We start from the raw sequence: 18683 nt of genomic DNA, 5'->3' as shown, positions 1-18683 counted from the left end.
GTGTTTTTGTTTGTGTTTAGAGCATGGTTACACTGTACAGTCCTGTGTTTCCTTTGTCGCCAAGTGTAAACTATCGTGATAACATATAAATCGCATGAAAGCACCCGGAAGCAGCTGGAAATTGAGCCACGTTTTCCTTTATTTTGTGCATGGAACGAAAGTTCGAGTGCCCGATTTCAACTTATCGAATGCACCATTACGTGATGACGCATGTGGCTGACGCAAGCAGTATAAAGCGCTATTTTCTGACGTCAGCGCCCTCTTCCCTGCCTATGCCCTCGTGAGGTGGGCAGTGTAAAATTCCTTGTCTCTTTTCTCCACCAAGAGAATCCAAAACCATCTGTCAAAATGGTGAGTTGATGTTATTTTTTAAACTGAGTAATGAATTGTTGGGCACATAAGCTTTCCTCGCTGTCAATATTAAGTTGAGTATGTGAATATTGTAAGGATGTATTGTTACTTGCATAATAGTGTGTGTGGTCTGTGCTCTGATCAAAATGGCAACCATTTTGTTATCTGCCGGTGGCCTGCAAGGCCCGCGAAGGCTGACTAAAGGCAGTTTGAAAATGTTGCTAAATCATACATATCTATTTGCCTACGTTAGTGCCTCCGTGGAAGGATTAACGTTTCTCCCGACTCTTTTAAAGGTTAAAATGATAAATTGTAACCGCTAATGTAGCTAACTTTACAACGACTGCGTTTTGCGGCATCGTTAGCCGTCGTTCCAGTAAATTGTCACTTATGGCCATACAAATGTCACAGAACCAAGATATGAGTAGGCTTTTGAAAATTGAAAACGTAATGGGTCAAGCCAAATGGTTAAAAAGTGAGCTTGACCTCGTTCTGATCTGTAGGAATAATTTGCCGGTACGTCGGCGCTGTCAGTGTTAGCATTTAGCATGGATTCAAAGTCTGTACACGTGGCCTGCTCACGCCGACGTTATGCCGGGTGTTTGTGTTTTAACAGCCTTTTGCCAACGTATTTTTAAGTAAGGTGATACTTTTTTAAATATGATGGTTTCAAATCGATATTTGGATAAAACCCGGGGCAGACGACTTGGATACTTTTTTAAGCCAAACGTAGACAACAGTAACGTCATCTTTGATGATGGCGGACACCCAACGCCCAGGGTGGAAGTGCAGCACAGCTGAGTTTACCTTATGTAAGCAACATTTTTACAGGGCTGAGGGCGCAGTTATTGTTAGATGTAGCAAATGAACGATCCATGTATACTAAGCAGAATTACACAAAGCGTGAGCCACAGAGCCTGTTGTTTAAAATAACGGACATAAAGGGGGTGCACTTTTACCGTTATCCCGTCTTTAGTATCTTGTCCCACATTAGTTGGTGTCACAAATGATGCCTTTAACCTCATCTGCACTTAAACAGGAGAATCAAAATAAAATAATCACAACATTGTATTTTCAACTCACTTTCTTAAATTATTTTTATTTTAAAGCTTAGGGCCAAGAAAATCAGACATGTGTTAAATGGTCTAATCTTGACTCTGTCCCTTCAGGTGAACTTCACCGTAGACCAGATCCGTGCCATCATGGACAAGAAGGCCAACATCCGTAACATGTCCGTGATTGCGCACGTGGACCATGGAAAGTCAACTTTGACAGATTCCCTGGTGTCAAAGGCTGGCATCATTGCCTCAGCTCGTGCTGGAGAGACCCGTTTCACAGACACCCGCAAAGATGAGCAGGAGCGCTGCATTACCATCAAGTCAACGTAAGGATTTTTTTTTTTTTTTTGCATTTTAATTGATGTGAGATTTTTAAATTTAAGACAACAAATGTGCTGGGATTAAAGAATCTCATATCAGTTTCATATAGAGCTCAATTTTCTTAATACCTGTACAGTGTATCGTAGTATTTGGTCATTATGTGGTATGTTGGGCTATGTTGAGCACAGAATTTGTGGTAAAATTAAATGTTTTGTCTTAACTTGCAGAGCTATCTCCCTGTACTACGAGCTGAGTGAAAATGACACCGCCTTCATTAAGCAGTCCAAGGATGGCTCTGGTTTCTTGATCAACTTGATCGATTCCCCAGGGCACGTTGACTTCTCCTCTGAAGTGACTGCTGCTCTCCGTGTCACTGATGGAGCCCTGGTTGTGGTGGACTGCGTGTCTGGTAAGAGCCAAACCAAATATTTGTGGGCTTTTAACATTTTCACCTGCCAGTTCCAAGACCACAAAAAATAAGATACTAGGTGTAGTAGAACTGCAAGATATTTTTTTTTTAGCTGTAGCCCAGCTATTTAATAGTGACCTGCTTTAGTGTTTGTGTTTAGATTGGTTAGGAGAGATGAGTATTGGCATTGGGTTTCAGGACAAGTTTACAGTCAACATGACTAAAGAACTGAGAGTAAATTGTTTCCATGCATTAAGAATATGCTCACACACCAAAGGAAGACTTGTGCCAGCACAGTCCTTGATACTTTTTTTGCTTATCTGAAATAAGATTTATAACTTTACATGCTCTTCAATTAGTTGTCGTATTATGTGTCCCTACTAGGCGTCTGTGTGCAGACTGAGACTGTGCTCCGTCAGGCTATTGGCGAGCGTATTAAGCCAGTCCTGATGATGAACAAGATGGACCGTGCCTTGCTGGAGCTGCAGCTTGAACCTGAAGACCTTTACCAGACCTTCCAGCGTATTGTTGAGTCTGTCAACGTAATCATTTCCACCTATGGCGAGGATGAAAATGGACCTATGGGTAACATCATGGTGCGTAGCAGTCTGAACGTTTTAATTGGAACAAAGATTTGTCCGTTTGTCTGAGTACTCAGCACAGTTGCTGATATACTGTTGTCTCACTTTCAAGGTTGATCCAGTCCTCGGCACCGTTGGCTTTGGCTCCGGCCTCCATGGCTGGGCTTTCACCCTCAAGCAGTTTGCTGAGATGTATGCAGCCAAGTTTGCTGCCAAGGGCAACGCCCAGATGACACCCGTTGAGCGCTGCAAGAAGGTGGAAGACATGATGAAGAAGCTGTGGGGTGATAGGTGCGTTTCTAATACATAGAACCTCAGCTGTAGTGTTGAGGGCTGTCGAGATGTCAGATTGAGTGCATGGGGGCTCTCTTAAAGAGACCATTTCAGAGGGAATTGTGCAGAGTTTAAAGTGTGATTCTGAGCATAAGGTTATGATGGGAAATTGCACAGGGTGGGGTTTTTTTTTTTTGCTTTTATACATTCTAATTTAATAAAGTAAATTAACAGTGGCTTCTGTTATATAAATGTTTTTAGTATATCTGTAATGATTAATTACACTTTTTCTTTTCTAGGTACTATGACACAGCAAATGGAAAGTTCGTCAAGTCTGCAATTGGAGCCGATGGCAAAAAGTACCCCCGCACCTTCTGTGCTCTTGTTCTGGATCCCATCTTTAAGGTATGAAACCTTTGATAATGTTTAAATATTTAAAAAGGGTTAACTGGAAGAAGAAATGGCAACACTGGCGGTCCGACCTTATGTACTTGTTAGTCTGCCTTAGTCAGAATAAAAGTTGCCTTGTATGCCTGCATGTGATGACTCAAACATTCTTCACTTTGACCTGACTAATCAGTGATGACAACCTTAAGCCTGAGCAGGCGCAGATGCTTTATTAGCATGTTCATAATAAATTGCACTGAACTAATATAAATGGTTTCCCTCTAGGTGTTTGATGCCATCATGAACTTCAGAAAGGATGAAGCTGCCAAACTGATCCAGAAGATGGACATCAAGTTGGATAATGAGGACAAGGATAAGGAGGGCAAGCCTCTCCTGAAGGCTGTCATGCGCCGCTGGCTGCCCGCTGGAGAAGCCCTTCTGCAAATGATCACCATTCACCTGCCTTCACCTGTCACTGCCCAGAAGTACCGTTGTGAGCTCCTCTATGAAGGACCTGGAGATGACGAGGCTGCCATGGGTATGCAGCTGATGTATTTCAAATTTGCTCATGCACCAAGCAGTTGACATTGTTTGAAACACCTGCTTAAAATAACCCAGAATTTTAGTCGTTGGATTATTATTTTTAAGCTTGACATTGCTTTGCGTGTTAATGGTCATTAGGTATCAAGAACTGCGACCCCAAGGCTCCCCTGATGATGTACATCTCAAAGATGGTCCCCACCAGTGACAAGGGTCGCTTCTATGCATTTGGTCGTGTGTTCTCTGGGTCTGTGTCCACTGGCCTGAAGGTACGCATCATGGGACCAAACTTCGTCCCTGGCAAGAAGGACGACCTCTACTTGAAGCCAATTCAGAGGTTGGTTTCAGCATCTTCTTAATTAATTATTGGCAATAAATTTGTGAGGTAGGTAGGCCAGAACTGATTTGTCCTGCTCTGATCTCTACCAGGACCATTCTGATGATGGGCCGTTACGTTGAGCCCATTGAAGATGTGCCTTGTGGTAACATTGTGGGTCTGGTTGGAGTGGACCAGTTCCTCGTCAAGACAGGCACCATCACCACCTACGACCAGGCACACAACATGAGAGTGATGAAGTTCAGCGTCAGCCCCGTTGTCAGAGTTGCTGTGGAGGCCAAAAATCCCGCTGACCTGCCTAAGCTGGTGGAGGGTTTGAAGCGTCTGTCCAAGTCTGATCCTATGGTGCAGTGCATCATTGAGGAGTCTGGAGAGCACATTGTTGCTGGAGCTGGAGAGCTGCACCTGGAGATCTGTCTGAAGGATCTGGAGGAGGATCATGCCTGCATTCCAATCAAGGTAATATATTGAATTTAAGTAAAAGAGCACTGCACTTAATCTTAAGGTTTATACGACAGATGAGATATTTAGGCGTTATTTTGATATGTCCCTCTAAACATTTGTGCATTAACACTTTTTTCCAGAAATCTGATCCTGTGGTGTCCTACAGAGAGACAGTCAGTGCAGAGTCAGATATCATGTGTCTGTCAAAGTCACCCAACAAGCACAACCGTCTGTTCATGAAAGCCCGTCCCTTCGAGGAAGGCCTGGCAGAAGACATTGAGAAGGGTGACGTTACCTCTCGTCAGGAGCTCAAGGGCCGTGCCCGTTACCTTGCTGACAAGTACGAATGGGACGTCGGCGAGGCCAGAAAAATCTGGTGCTTCGGTCCTGATGGAACTGGCCCCAACCTGCTGGTGGATGTTACCAAGGGAGTGCAGTACCTCAATGAGATCAAGGACAGTGTTGTCGCTGGTTTCCAGTGGGCCGCCAAGGAGGTAAGAGCCTTGAGAGTATACTCGTGAGTGTAATATAAGCATTTTAAAAACGTTCTATCCAGTGATTCATGGATATTTGTTTAAAAGTGGTGTTTGAATGTTTTCAGGGTGTCCTCTGTGAAGAGAACATGCGTGCCATTCGCTTCGACATCCATGATGTGACCCTGCATACAGATGCTATTCACCGTGGTGGTGGCCAGATTATCCCCACAGCCCGCAGAGCTCTGTATGCTTGTGAGCTCACAGCTGAGCCCAGAATTATGGAGCCCGTCTACCTTGTCGAGATCCAGGTCAGTGTTTTTCCCCTGTGATGTTTTAGTTTCCAATTCGTAGCTCGTGGAAAATGGCACATGGAAAGTTATATCCAAAGCTTGTGTCAATAGGTGGATTGTACGGGACAGAAAAATAAAAAAATACTACAGTTATTAAAGTCATTAAAAGTGAAGTACGGAATACTTGGATTTCGGTGTTGGTGCAGTTAACACTTTGATAGACTGCTACGTTTAAAAGGGAGCCAGAAGGTTTAAAAAAAAAAGTTCGGTATTCTGGTTCAGTGAATCAAATTAGCTGAGATGAAGTATTTCATTGCTTAATAAGTACCCAACTTTGACTAAAGCAGAGTCTCTAATAATACAGTTTAAATGGTTGAGTTGCAGGGCTGACGGTTGCTGCCAGCTAAACCTTGTAAATCTCTTTAATTCTAAATCTTGTTGAACGAGTTTACCACACCTTTCAATGCACTACAGAGTTTAGTAATGCTGATTTTAGTCTTTTTATCACAGCTCACTTTAATAGCATTAAACAAACTGAAGTCGGTACCACTCACCATCTGTTTGCTCCACAGTGCCCTGAAGGTGCAATGGGTGGGATTTACGGTGTGCTGACCAGGAGGCGTGGTCATGTGTTCGAGGAGTCCAGGGTCATGGGAACACCTATGTATGTCATCAAGGCCTACCTGCCTGTCAACGAGTCATTTGGTAAGTCCTCTTTTGTTCTGAAGAGTCAAACAGCATCATCATCTAAGCTTAATTTATGTTCAGGTTTCAATCCCAAGTTCAAAAATTACCAACAGGTGAAAGTTTGCTTGTTTTCTGTATTTTAAAATGAATATGAAGCTGTGTTATATTTAGTAGGGGTGCAACAATACTCGTATCGATATTGAACCGTTCGATACAGTACTTTCGGTTCGGTACGCATATGTATCGAACAACACAAAATTTTTAATTTATTTTATCAACTTTCCTTCTGACAATGCTGTCTGTGTTGAGCGCTCAGTGGATCTGCGCTCGACAGTGCAGCCTAGGCGGAATAGTCGAACGCAGATTCACTGAGCGCAGGGCAAGCTAGCGAGACAGAAGTTAAGCTCTCCTTGCAACATGGCAAATTGAACCTCCCCCACCCTCATTCAGATCTGGCGTTTGGAACTATTTTGGTTTTCATGTGACGTATGACCCTGAAGGTAAGCGCGTCATGGACAAAAGTAAAACAGTATGTTGGATGTGCCAATGTTCAATTACATTGGTGGGAACTAGTGCGTTAGCGCAGTTAGCTCCTTAATGTGTTGACGCCGTCCAGCCCCACACACGGGGCGATCTGCGGTAGCTCGTTAACAGAGACTTGCCGTGTTGTGGCGTTAACATCATTTCAACTAGATTAACGCTGACAGCACTAGTGGGAACACAACGAATATGACAGCACATTTACGCCGACATCATCCTAGTGCAAAGACAAGTGGAAGCAGACAAAAACAACAAGCACGCATGCTACAAACTTTACCAGAGTAATTTAGACAGCCGTTAGCACATGATTCTCCTTATGGGGACCTGATATGTTTAATATGCTGCTGAGACTATAGCCCAGAGGAAGCGTATAGTATAGCTTTTATTTTGGAAAGAGCCATTTCTCTGTAATAAACTCTCTTTTCCAAAGATGAGTGATTTCTCGATCAGAGATTTATTTTTTTTATTACTTTGTTGTTTCAGCAACATTATATTTAAAAACTGTACTTTTGAGTTAAAATATATATTTATAATTTTAATAAATTACAAATTAAAAAAGCATGAACTTTTTTTCTTTTTCTTTTTTTTTTGTATCGAAAAAATATTGAACCGTGACATCAAAGTATCGAACCAGACCGTGAATTTTGTGTATTGTTGCACCCCTAATATTTAGATGTGACCAACAGGGGGGGAAAAATGTGTTTTTCAAGTCATGTGATACTCTGAGTATACGAGGTATTAAATAATACTTTCTGTCACCAGGTTTCACAGCTGACCTGCGTTCCAACACTGGTGGCCAGGCCTTCCCACAGTGCGTGTTTGACCATTGGCAGATCCTCCCTGGAAACCCACTGGATGCCACATCCAAGCCTGGTGTAGTTGTCCTTGAGACACGTAAACGTAAAGGTCTCAAAGAAGGTGTCCCAGCCTTGGACAACTACCTGGACAAATTGTAAAAGCTTGGACACCCCTCTTGGCACTTGTCTCATTCCTCCATGCTCAACACATTTAAGTCTACGTTGTGGGACCGGACTGTACAGAACAAAGTGAGCACTAATGTTTGCCAAAAGGATTGACAATAATTAAGAAATGACTACAAAAATTGTAAACGATAAATAAAAGAAAATAAAAACTTTTATGTATCAAGCTGCTTTCTTTATTGGGGATGATTGTGTGGGTAGTTTTCTTTTTTGTTTTGCCCACTCGTAAATCTGGTGAAAATGTTGAATTTGGAATGATTATTCTTTATTTGCTTTTAGCCTGGCCTGTACTTCTTTCTTTTCTATATACCCCTGCTGCCAGCAACACCTGTGGCTAAAGACAGTGTTCTGGTTGTTGGTCCATCCCATTCCCATAAATGTGATTACTCAGTGCCTCAAAGCAATTTCATTTGGCACAAATATTTACTTTTGACTACCATCTAAAAATCAAACTGGGGAGCTGAAACAAACTTATTGGCCAGAGACAACATTCTTTAATGTGCAGCACTCCACATGTCTAATAGGATAAAGTGATGGCAGTTTATACTCTGAAGATTAAAAAGACTGGTGGGTGGGTGTGTACATCCATGAGCATTTTGTTAACTGTTTGATTTTATTGTACTGCAGTTTAGAACTTTGAAATCTAGTTAATGTCTCTTCAAGCCTATGGGGAAAATACACATATTTATTGGCATACAGTTAATAGTATATAACCGATATGGTTTTGTACAGAGATTTGCCTGCTCTGCTTATTGTCTGGTGGACATGAGTTCTCCAACTCAGATGTCACATGGATGTATTCATCTGTTGCAGCATGAGCAAAGTGGCTTTCCTGCATTTCCAGCGCTGCATAACAGCCACACCCAGAGCGTTCGGTGGGGCGGGGCTTAGTTGTCACAACGAAAACTTGTTGTTAGTAAGACTTCCTGCCTTAAACTACTCTGAGGCTTGATGCAACACTGGACATTATCTGTTTTCTAAGTCCTGTGACTTGTGTTTTTGAAGGAGTATTAGAAAAGTATGAATGGGTCTGTCATTCAAATACCGCAGGCTGACTGACCTAAAGCCTTATTTGGCTGCAAATCTCCTGGTTAAGACTTTAGAAATTAAAATAAAATCTAATACGGATGCACAAGAAGGAGCTTTGCCAGTTAAGTGTCAGGATGTTTGATATTTAAAGAGCACAAGTGTAAAAAAACAAAAATTGCATCATTGACTGATTTTGGTGAATTTAATGGTACACAGTTTTAGTAATCTTCCATTGAATCTCTGTTCAGTCAGTGAGTAAAAAAGAGAGAAAGGAAAAACAATGTTAAAAATCTGTTATGTTTTTTATAAACTGTCAAAAAAGTAGTTTGATATGTTTTGAACCGAAGTAAGGAATATCTGACGTAAGCACTCCTCTAATGCCAGCTGGTGACCGTTTGCGAGTTCTGCTTGGAACATAGTTGCTATTAAATAAATTTGTGTCCCACATCATCTTTGAATTAGTGATGATCCTCAACAAAGATAAATCACGAATGACTGAAGAGGGTCCTGCACTTCACATGCACGGCTTCACAGCATTTTAATAAATAAAAAATCTGACCTATTTCCTTGACCAACACCACAAAAAGTAGAAAGAGTGCTTTTCACGTTGATTAATCCAATTCGAGTACATTTCCCTGCTTTTTCTTAAGGGATATGGGGCAGGTTGTTATGATTATATGCCAAAGTATTATTTCTATTAAGAAGTAAACTTAATATTTCAACAAGCGAGAGAAATTTTTTAGAAAAGAGATTTGGGAGAGAATTGCACAACAGCAAAGATGCCAAGCAAAAAAAAAGATCTTTAAAGCATCAAAGTTCGAGTTAGGTTTTCTTCATCAGATGCTGCAGCGTATTTTCTGTAAGTAGTTTTCAAGCAGTGGTATCCACGAGAATGCTTAAAAAACGTAAAACTTTAAAATAACTGCCTAAACAGGTCCCCGGAGGCTTGTCAAGATGGCTGTCGAGTTGCCAGACTTGCTTCAAGCAGGATTTTATAACAGAGGTTGAAAACCACCTTTCCTGTATGTGCACACACCAGCAGTTACATAATATGACCACCAGAGGACACCAAAGTACGTAATGGATTTTACAGCAGACGTGGAAAGCACGACCAACAGCTGACAAGAAGCCCAAGCAAATAGCAAACGAACTTCCGGTGAAGACTTAAAATAAAAAAGTACGAAAAGGTCCTATGGCCACGTTGTGCGCATGTTTCACTGATATGTGTCACATAGTGGTGAATGCTTCGGTTTAGGCGACCCTGAACTAAGAGCCACAGTGGAAAACATTTTTACTGTCAGCCTTACAGCAATAGAGAAGTAATCATTTTAGGAGATCTGTAGAGTAGAAAATAAAGATAAACACTGCTTGTGTTAAGCTGTTTTGTAAAAAAAAAAAGTACGTAACTTACACAACTCCAACCATATCTACACGACGACAAAGCGTCTTACGTCACTACTTCTATTTTCGTCCTGCCCTTACAGCTCTTTAAAAATTCATAACATGTTTAAAACCCTGCCTTTGTATTTATTCCATCTGATCTGAGTGCGGCGCATACTGGTTCTGGGTGGAAACGGGGGGGGGGGGGTGAGAGGGGGTCTTCGACCAGCCAACCAATCACGAGTCTCCCTATCGACCAATCAGGAGACAGGCAGGCTGTTCTTCCTGTTTGGCTGAGGGATTCATTATCGGGTGAGTAATAAAATCCAAAAAGTAGAAATATATTTGTAAAAATCTATAATTTTCCGTGGTGAAGAAACACTTCTACTTTTAGGAGTGTCTGATTTTAATTTTTACCACCAGAAGGGTGGGCGGTGTGGCGGTGTGGATTATCTTTTATTGTGTAGATTTCTGCCCGTTGTTTGTGTATGTGCGTGTGTGAGAGCTGCGACTAGTTAACGTTAGCCACACTGAACTGCTAGCAGTCAGGTTAGCTTGAAAATCGGCGTTATTGTGGGGAAATAGCTAATTATAATCGATGCTAGTAAATATATTTTGTACACTACTTAAACCTTCTAATTCTGCACAGATTTCTCCCCACGGAATTACTCTCTAACGGATAAACACGTTTTTATTCTGAGAGTCAGCTGCACGGACACAGATCATGGGAGGGATCAAACAAGAGCAGAGTGATGCATCACATCAGCCCAAAGCTTCACAGACAGCGGATCAACCCCCAGAAGAGGTGAGCACCGCTGCAGCTGACTAAAGTGGACTGGATTTGATGCAGTCAATTTCATTTAAATCTTTTAATTGGGAAAATAAGGGTGTTCATATTTGGTTAAATACTTTGCTTCAGCAGGTACACTCAGGTTTTTAAAAAAAAGTTTTTGGACTCCATGGAGGGTCCTGAAACTAAGGACACACTGTGACTCATTAGTCTGCCAGCAGGGTCTTGATGGAGTGCTTTTCTGTGTCTCTTCCATCACTGTTTTTGCATGCTCTTTAGATGTGGGCTTTAACTGGGCCATTGCAGCACCATGCTTTTTTTTTTTCAGCCATTCTGTTGAAGGTTTGCTGCTGTGCTTGGGATCATTGACCTTTTGCATGACCCAGTTTAATATACAGAGGAGTCAATGGTTGACTCATTGACTGCAAAACAAACCCAAATCATTACCCTTCTTCTGCCATGCTTTACAGATGTTTTGAGGTGTTTGTGCTGATATGCACCAAATGTGTTGTTGTGTTTTATGGACAAACATCTCTGCCTGGGTCTCATCGGTCCAAATGGCATAGTTCCAGAAGCCTCGTGGTTTGTTCAGATCTATATTTGCAATCCTGAGCCCTGCTGCCATGTTCTTTTTTTTAGAGCCAGTGGATCTTAGCTGATTATTAAGGCAGTCACTAGCTGCATCGGGAGGAGTTAGATTAGACTGTCCTTGCCTTTCTGAGACTGTTGTTTCATCCATCTGCAGCCCAAGAAAAGAGGCTGGCCGAAGGGAAAGAAAAGGAAGAAGGTGCTGCCAAATGGTCCCAAGGCACCTGTTACAGGATATGTGCGCTTTCTGAATGAACGGCGAGAACATATGCGGGCCAGATACCCTGATTTACCTTTCCCAGAAATCACCAAGAGACTCGGAGCAGAGTGGACACGATTAGCTCCGATGGACAAACAGGTAGCTTTTAAAAGTGTCCCATGCACATGCAGATTGTTCAATATAACACAAAATAACGTCATCAGCTGGATATTTAGTGATGTTTTGCACAGGGTGTTGTTGTATTTGAACATATTTCGTATACCAATAGCGTTATCTGGATGAAGCGGAACGAGAGAAGATGCAGTATGCCCAGGAACTGAAGGAATATCAGCAGACTGAGGCCTATCAGATCACCAGTGCTAAAATACAAGACAAGAGGATCAAAAAAGGTAACAACTACCCTCTGCTTACTGCTTTAGAGTTGCTCTGTCTTATGTGAGCTGTATGTAATGCACATACAATTTTTTTTAGAAGACACACCATCTGCAGTTATCGGCACTAGTTCAGGATCCTCCTTAACAAAGGTAGGTGACGCTCTAATCAGTTATTACTGTTTTCTTCGGTGTCACTTTCCCGTCAGTTGTCCATTTGCTGACTCTTTCTGTTTTAGGCTTCTGACCTCTCAAACAGATTTGACATTCCTATTTTCACCGAAGAGTTCCTCGATCAGAACAAAGGTAACAGAGGAACTGACAGCGCCTGACTAGTAGTGTTAAGACAGAACTGTGCCGTTGCTCTGTTAGGTAATCGGACATTCTCGATTAAACTTCCAAGCCCGTCAAACTCTTTTTATTTTTATTCTCTGCGTTCAGCTCGAGAGGCAGAGTTGCGACGCCTCCGTAAGGCCAACATTGAGTTTGAGGAGCAGAATGCAGTGCTGCAGCGGCACATTAAGGACATGTACAATGCTAAAGAGCGCCTGGAGGCTGAATTGGGGCAAGATGAGAAACGTACCCAGGCTCTCCAGCAACACTTGATGGCCATTAAGCACACACTGGTCAACAGTCTCTCATCGGTGCCCTTGCCAGGTCAGCATTGCTTGGGTCAGACTCATGAAGGGAAATGCAGTAGGAGGGCAAAACATTAGATAATGCTGCTGTTATTGAATCTCTCTTTTTTCCTGACTTTTAAACATGTGGCTATAGCAACAGCAAGGTTTAGTTTATACATATTAGAGTCTCGTCTGAAATGATCAAAATTAAACATTTGCAGTCAGTTCTGTATTTATCCTGAACAGGTACTGGGGAGACAGCATCTCTTGGAAATCTGGATTCATACCTGAGTCGTCTCAGCGGAGTGCTCGAGGGCAACCCTCATAAACACCGTGCCCTGCTTACCCAGCTTTGTGAGGTCCTATCTCACCTGGACAGGTGATCTAATTATTATATACAGTACTCAGACTGATAGGGTGGATAATTTAAAATAGAATACTGGGAGCTGTAATGGAGCGAACGGATACTCTGTGTCGTCTTCCAAGAGATATATCGATTTGCTTGCCAAACACTGGCTCTCTGCGAAAGCAAAAGGTTATACCTGAGTTTGAATAAGTCTTTACACTTGAAATTCAATGTGATGGACTCAGACTGGGTGTAAACACCATCAGTTTTTTTTCCCAGTTAGTGGTCTGGTCTGTGTTAATGTCAGCTCAGATGCAGCGTTTAGTGTTTAATGCTGCCAAACACATTTGACAACAGCTCAACACTTTGGCTTATCACATCCTGTTTTTGTCACAGATGTCACACCAGAGCTTTTTCTCACACTCCCTCCTGTGGCGACACAGGTGTTCGTGTCAAAAATATGAAGCTACGTCCAAAAGCTGGTTAGCTGCTTTGGGTTTTATACATATAAACAAACAAAATGTTGTTTGTTACTTGGTCAGCCTTATTGCTCAGTTATAGAAGAGCAAACATAAGACAGCCTCCTTTGCAACTAGGAAAAGCTGGTGGTTGCCTGGTGATTGCGTTGACCTTTTTCACATTTGACCAACTGTTGACCCAGATGTTGAGCATTCCCTACCATAAAACATCTGGGTGACCACTTTCGATCTCGAGGTGGCAGAACAGGTCACCTGGTGGGAGGCAACCTGTCTTCAAATCATCTGAGTCGGTGCTACTCAGCCAGTCTGCAACAGCAACAGATTCGCGATTTTTGATTTAGTAGTGTATTATTATCACAGATCGGATCGAATTGCTAACCCGGTCTCAAAAGTTTTATCCCTGACCGTGTCTGCAAACGTTTGCAGTCTGTTGCCATCTTCAAAGCAACTTTTCTAGGTGCTCCAAAGTTGCTTTGAAGGGAAAAACTGATTGCAAGTGATGCAGACCTGATCCCTGACTTCGAACCAACAAGATTACAAGTTCATTGGACACGGTTGCACTAATTGTAGTCATTCGGCTGTCTCCAACCACTGTTTTCCTGGTGTAACTGTAGCATTCGCTTTTACACTTTGTTAGTTGTTAGCAAACATTTTAGGCTCTGGTTGCCTGTCGTATGTTTACCTTTAGTTTATTAATTTCGGGTCACACCCTTTATCTCTTGAAGTGAAGTTGACTTTCCCTGCTTCACTAAATTGCCGCTTCTATAGTCGCTTCTTGCATGGATGCTTCTTTAAAGGCTGCATTTACTGCACAGGCATGAATGGTGTCAGTTTTCTCATCAAGAAAGTGAACAAACCAGTTATTAAAATTTCAAACCATTACTTAGACACTCATGCGCTGTTATTAAACATATTTGTCTACATTATAAATATAACTTTTACCTTCAGAGGTGGTTGTGTTTGAAATGCCTCCAGAACTACTGTGTAGGGCTCCACATTTACTGATTACTATATTATTTTCCTTCAAAATGAAGCACGCTTTATATGTGCATTACTATTTGTTAACAAATGCAACACACTGTAATATTGGTGCAAAAATTGCACGTGTCCAGGGTCTCCATTTTATTGTTTTGCTTTATATCTTGTCTCTAACGACATGTTTTCATTCCTTGCCAGTGAGAAGTTATGAGGAGGCTGCAGACAGAGACACACCCAGTCTTGGATCACGGACACGCGAGAGGCTTGGTGCTTTTAGGTCAAATCATTGCCAATCAGCAGAGCATGTAGATAGGAACAGGTACTTCAGAACAACACACATAATCCATGTCTGCATGCCTATAGTTTATGAATATGTGTGGACGTGTGTATTCCCACACATACATTTTGTGAATGTAAGTCTGTGCGGCGGGGTTGAGGGGGCTTTACAATTCATAAATGTCATCAAATAAAATGTCATTTTACTTTCTGCTGCCTTAATTAAGTCTTTTGGGAGTCACCTTTCCCTTATCGTGTAGTCGTCTACAGGTACATGGCATGTACAGCAAGCCGAATGATCAGTTTACTGTAAATGATTTGTGGCGTGTGTTTGGCGGAGGGATGCATAAGTAGTTATTTTTAAAAACTGGAAAGGGGTGAGTATGCATGGTGGAATTTCTATTGATAATGTCAGGTTCTGAAATGGACAGTTTGTTTGCCATGTTGTCAGAAAACTGAATATTTGTATTTTTCCAGATGTTCATTAAACCATTCTGAAAATGGAGAATTTATGCACATTTATTGCTGACATAATTGTTTAAAGTGCACAGCCTCGTGTTTAAAACAAATAACAAAACAGCACGTCACACCTGCAGAGGTAGACCCCACAGCAGGTAACTAATTAGACGTGGTTTTGTTACATTCACTGACTGTAAAACGAGGAACTGTAATGATGCAGGGGAAGCTCCGTCCCAGCAGAGGGAGATGTGGGCCCACACACGGTTACAGCAACAGCAGCTGAATCCTGGACTAGCTTCACTGAGGCGTGCTTCATATTTTGCGAGTGTCATGCCAAGGTTTAAAAACGTCATCATTTCTGGTATTTAGATTTTTAAGTTGGTCACAAACAGCTGATGTGCTTCCAGTCGGGCACACTAAATCAACTTACCTAATTACTACCTTCTTAAACTGGATGTTTTTTTTTTTGCACCTCTGAAATTTTTAAATCTCAAACTATTAATGGTAGAGGAACGGGGAAAATCAAGCACCGTCAAAACCATCTCCCAGCCCATCTTGAAGTATTTGATGAATTTTCTTTACTGTTCCCATCTTAAGATAGGAACAGTAAAGAAACACGGAGGCACTGGAGACAGTTTTGATGGACAGGAGAGACACCTGTGCTGTCATCGTGGCCAAATGCTGCCTAACTACACTTTGGCTGAACGTTAAATTTGTGATGTTAGGAAGACCAGGCCTTCCTCCCGCATTTCATCTGACACTGAAATGCCCAGTTCTTCCTGAAACGATCAATATTTACTAACGTCATAGATGTCATGACAAAGGGGTGAGTGTGTGTGTCACATATCTGTCAATTTTTCATTTGAGTAATTCATAAAAACGCTGCTTCGATTGTGAACTCTTAGATACATTCATCTGTACAAATCACAAAATTGAACATGGATTTAAAAAAAAGATGAGGATGGGTATATTTACTGTGGAGCTGGAAGTATAAAGCATATTTATCTTTTCTATGTTAAGCTCACCAGCACAACAAAGTCTCTTCTGCTTCCAGTCCAGAAATACACAATCCGTCTGTGCTGGTTTGAACAAGTGATTGTATGCTCTCGGGCTGTGTAGCAAGACATTTGGCAGTCCATAAAAGTTTTATTTGATTTGAAATCTGCAGGGAGTTTCTGAGAATGGAGTTATAACCACGTAATTTGTAGGAAGGCTGTACTCTGGAAAAGAACAGCACTCAGAGAGGTCTTTGAAAGTGACGTGGATTTGATTTTTAACCAGAGTGCAGAGACGGCAGACCGGTCGGCAGCAGGGGAGTCCCATTACCAGAAAGGGAGAGCACAGTAATGATACCTAAATACAGGAAGGCCAAAGCCAACCTGTGTTTACATTCTTCTACAAGCCGACTTTAACAATGCAAGGCTTTTCATGTGCCCAGACAAATCAAAGGATTACTGAATCCATTTGTGTGCACATAAAGGGGAAGGTTTTAGAAAACCTATAAGCATCTGCAGCTGATTGTATAATGCAGGCGATTGTGGAAAGGGCACCGATTTCCATTTTCTGCTGTGAGCCTTGACTTTGTCAAAGAAATTCAACTTTATGAAAAATCTGGTCAGATGAATGTGTTACTGTTTACACCTTTTCTTCACTATTTGCCATTAGTAATAGTATAGGTGATGCTAATTAATATAAACCAATATATTTGGGAATGTTTTGAGTCACCCTTCATTTCTTTATGTTTTGCTTCATAGGCAACAAATGTTTTTGACATTTTTAAAAGTGCTTTGAGCAATGCAACGCCAGCCTTTCTGGAGGGAAAGTTTTAAAGTTTTGGGGCATTGGCTGCTTTTTCACTCACTCTCAGTCCAGTCCTTGTCTTTCTTAGTCCGTCTGCCTGCTGCAAACGCAACAAGTCTTCATTTCTTCAGCTGAATCTATGAAAAATATTTTAAAAAGTGTTTTTTCATCAACTAGGTGATTCACAAACTCCTATTAGCCAAAAACTTGGCACATCTCAGCATGATGTGCAGTGTCTCCTTAAAAATCGTTGTAGTATATACATGGAAAAAGTGCCAGGTTTAAATCTACATCGGATCAACAGAATCTAAAAGTCCTTAAGAAAACTTCCAGCAAAAACCTGACACAAGATCTGAGATGTGCATCTGGACCTTTAGCCGATCCAGCTACTGTTCATTGAAGCCTCATCTGAAACGGTCTCAGTGGAAGGAAGAAGTCATTCTTAAGGAAAGGAAACAGGGAGGGAAGGCTGAGGTGCGCCACAATATACAAGAACTGGACTGAAAATAAATTTGTGCCAACAGGTGTGATGGAGTGATGAATCCAAATTGTCATAGTTTGATTCACCATGCAATACCATCTGGAAAACATGTGATTGGCTTCATTTTTCAGCATGACAGGGATCCCAAACACACTCCCAGTGCAATTTTAATCCACGCCTAGATTAAAATCCACAGTGGAACACTATCAGTCATGGATTCCCCCCCAGAGCCTCAGCATTATTGAAGTAGTGTGGGAACCAAAAGCAGCCAACATCCAAATATTGACTTCCCTCCCCCCCCAAGCCCAATATAAAGAAATGAAGGGAGACTCGAGTAGTCTGCACATTACTGTATTTTTCCAAAAATGTCCAAAGTGTAAAGTTAGAAGTTAATAATCGGGGATTTCACTCCCCCTCCCCCACCTTTACACACCACCACCACGCGCTCTTACGTCACTGCCAGGAGCTGTCCACGCAGCGGTGGTGCTGAAGCTGAACAAGATGGCTGTGTGTTGGGGACCGGAGAGCTGAGAGCGAAGGGGTGAAAGAGTCTCAGATATAAGCAGTCAGCTCATTCAAACCAGAGCGACAGGACGGCGGAGCTGGCGTTCACCCTGCAACTGTGAAAACTTTCATTTTGATCAGCTGTAGCGAATCCCGTCGGGCTCTGGTCCTGCTCGCTGGCGACGGCAGGCTTCTCCATCTCCCGCCCAGCCATTCATCCCCGGACTGTATACTGCAAAGATTAGCTCTGCCAGTTAGGAAGCTGGATCCTGTACTAAAGGCGCAAATAAGAGATGTCATTGCTGTGTGTTGGAGGTAAGAGGAAAAACTAACAGTCTGTGCGCTGGCTTGACTTGCTGTCCGTTTCCTTGACCTGCTGATGTGAGCAGTTTCCATAGCTCCAGTAGTATCTTTACAGCTTTTGGAGGGTTGCTGGTGATACTTTTACAATAGCCACCTCCTGCAGATAACATTACGGAAAAAATCTGGGGCTGTTAAATGATCATTCGATGCAAATAGCAATCTATGAGGCAATATTTCCCATCACCTGCATGTTAGTTTGAATTTTTTCGCTAAAATATATACAGAAATCTTGCACTCCTCTTGCTGTCCATGCTAACGGTCCAGCCTCTTTTTTTCCTTTGATTTTCTTTTTCTTTCTTTTTTCTTTCTTTCTTTCTTTCTTTTC

General features: G+C 42.0%; 3 protein-coding genes and 1 non-coding gene across 5 annotated transcripts in view; all 4 read left to right on the top strand.

Annotated features, from left to right (window-relative positions):
- The first annotated feature begins 198 nt into the window (after positions 1 to 198).
- Positions 199 to 7829, top strand: LOC146546801 (elongation factor 2b-like). The gene is made up of 13 exons (XM_085263869.1): positions 199 to 351; positions 1521 to 1735; positions 1958 to 2139; positions 2524 to 2735; positions 2833 to 3011; positions 3293 to 3398; positions 3666 to 3918; positions 4062 to 4257; positions 4350 to 4716; positions 4842 to 5195; positions 5303 to 5485; positions 6040 to 6172; positions 7457 to 7829. The coding sequence occupies exons 1-13, from the start codon at positions 349 to 351 to the stop codon at positions 7648 to 7650; spliced, it is 2577 nt and encodes an 858-aa protein (XP_085119995.1). The 5' UTR covers positions 199 to 348; the 3' UTR covers positions 7651 to 7829.
- On the top strand, positions 3529 to 3596 carry LOC146546802 (small nucleolar RNA SNORD37). The gene has a single exon (XR_014890964.1). It is a non-coding gene; the product is annotated as a small nucleolar RNA SNORD37 (small nucleolar RNA).
- A 2473-nt stretch (positions 7830 to 10302) lies between the features above and the next one.
- Positions 10303 to 15259, top strand: hmg20b (high mobility group 20B). 2 transcript variants are annotated; one of them, XM_085265596.1, is made up of 9 exons: positions 10303 to 10395; positions 10733 to 10888; positions 11619 to 11819; positions 11950 to 12070; positions 12153 to 12205; positions 12292 to 12358; positions 12494 to 12709; positions 12919 to 13051; positions 14674 to 15259. In XM_085265596.1, exons 2-9 carry the CDS (start codon positions 10808 to 10810, stop codon positions 14684 to 14686), a joined length of 885 nt encoding a protein of 294 aa, XP_085121722.1. In that variant the 5' UTR covers positions 10303 to 10395; positions 10733 to 10807; the 3' UTR covers positions 14687 to 15259. The 2 variants fall into 2 exon arrangements, with proteins under 2 accessions (XP_085121722.1, XP_085121723.1); XM_085265597.1 differs by lacking the exon at positions 14674 to 15259 and having other exon boundaries at positions 12919 to 13055.
- Positions 15260 to 17967: 2708 nt separating this feature from the next.
- unc13a (unc-13 homolog A (C. elegans)) overlaps positions 17968 to 18683 on the top strand; it is a 46500-nt gene continuing 45784 nt past the window's right edge. Inside the window, exon 1 of the mRNA XM_085265991.1 lies at positions 17968 to 18310. Within this exon, the coding sequence (XP_085122117.1) occupies positions 18289 to 18310 (22 nt within the window). The 5' untranslated portion in view covers positions 17968 to 18288. The remainder of the gene's footprint in view (positions 18311 to 18683) is intronic.

Source organism: Mchenga conophoros, linkage group LG23 (genome assembly GCF_057382185.1).
Source record: "Mchenga conophoros isolate Kocher_MC1m ecotype Shallow Benthic linkage group LG23, M_conophoros_male_GT1.1, whole genome shotgun sequence".
NCBI lineage: Eukaryota > Metazoa > Chordata > Actinopteri > Cichliformes > Cichlidae > Mchenga > Mchenga conophoros.
The sequence above is the reverse complement of the archived record's forward strand: the minus strand, read 5'-3'. Positions and strand labels throughout refer to the sequence as shown.

Bases quoted from the DNA above. Each gene is read 5' to 3' on its own strand.
- LOC146546801 (XM_085263869.1), top strand. The intron at 1,736-1,957 runs GTAAGGATTTTT...CTTAACTTGCAG, and splicing joins TGCATTACCATCAAGTCAAC to AGCTATCTCCCTGTACTACG. The intron at 5,196-5,302 runs GTAAGAGCCTTG...GAATGTTTTCAG, and splicing joins TCCAGTGGGCCGCCAAGGAG to GGTGTCCTCTGTGAAGAGAA.
- hmg20b (XM_085265596.1), top strand. From the start codon at position 10,808: ATGGGAGGGATCAAACAAGAGCAGAGTGATGCATCACATCAGCCCAAA. The intron at 10,889-11,618 runs GTGAGCACCGCT...ATCCATCTGCAG, and splicing joins CGGATCAACCCCCAGAAGAG to CCCAAGAAAAGAGGCTGGCC. The intron at 12,359-12,493 runs GTAACAGAGGAA...CTCTGCGTTCAG, and splicing joins GTTCCTCGATCAGAACAAAG to CTCGAGAGGCAGAGTTGCGA.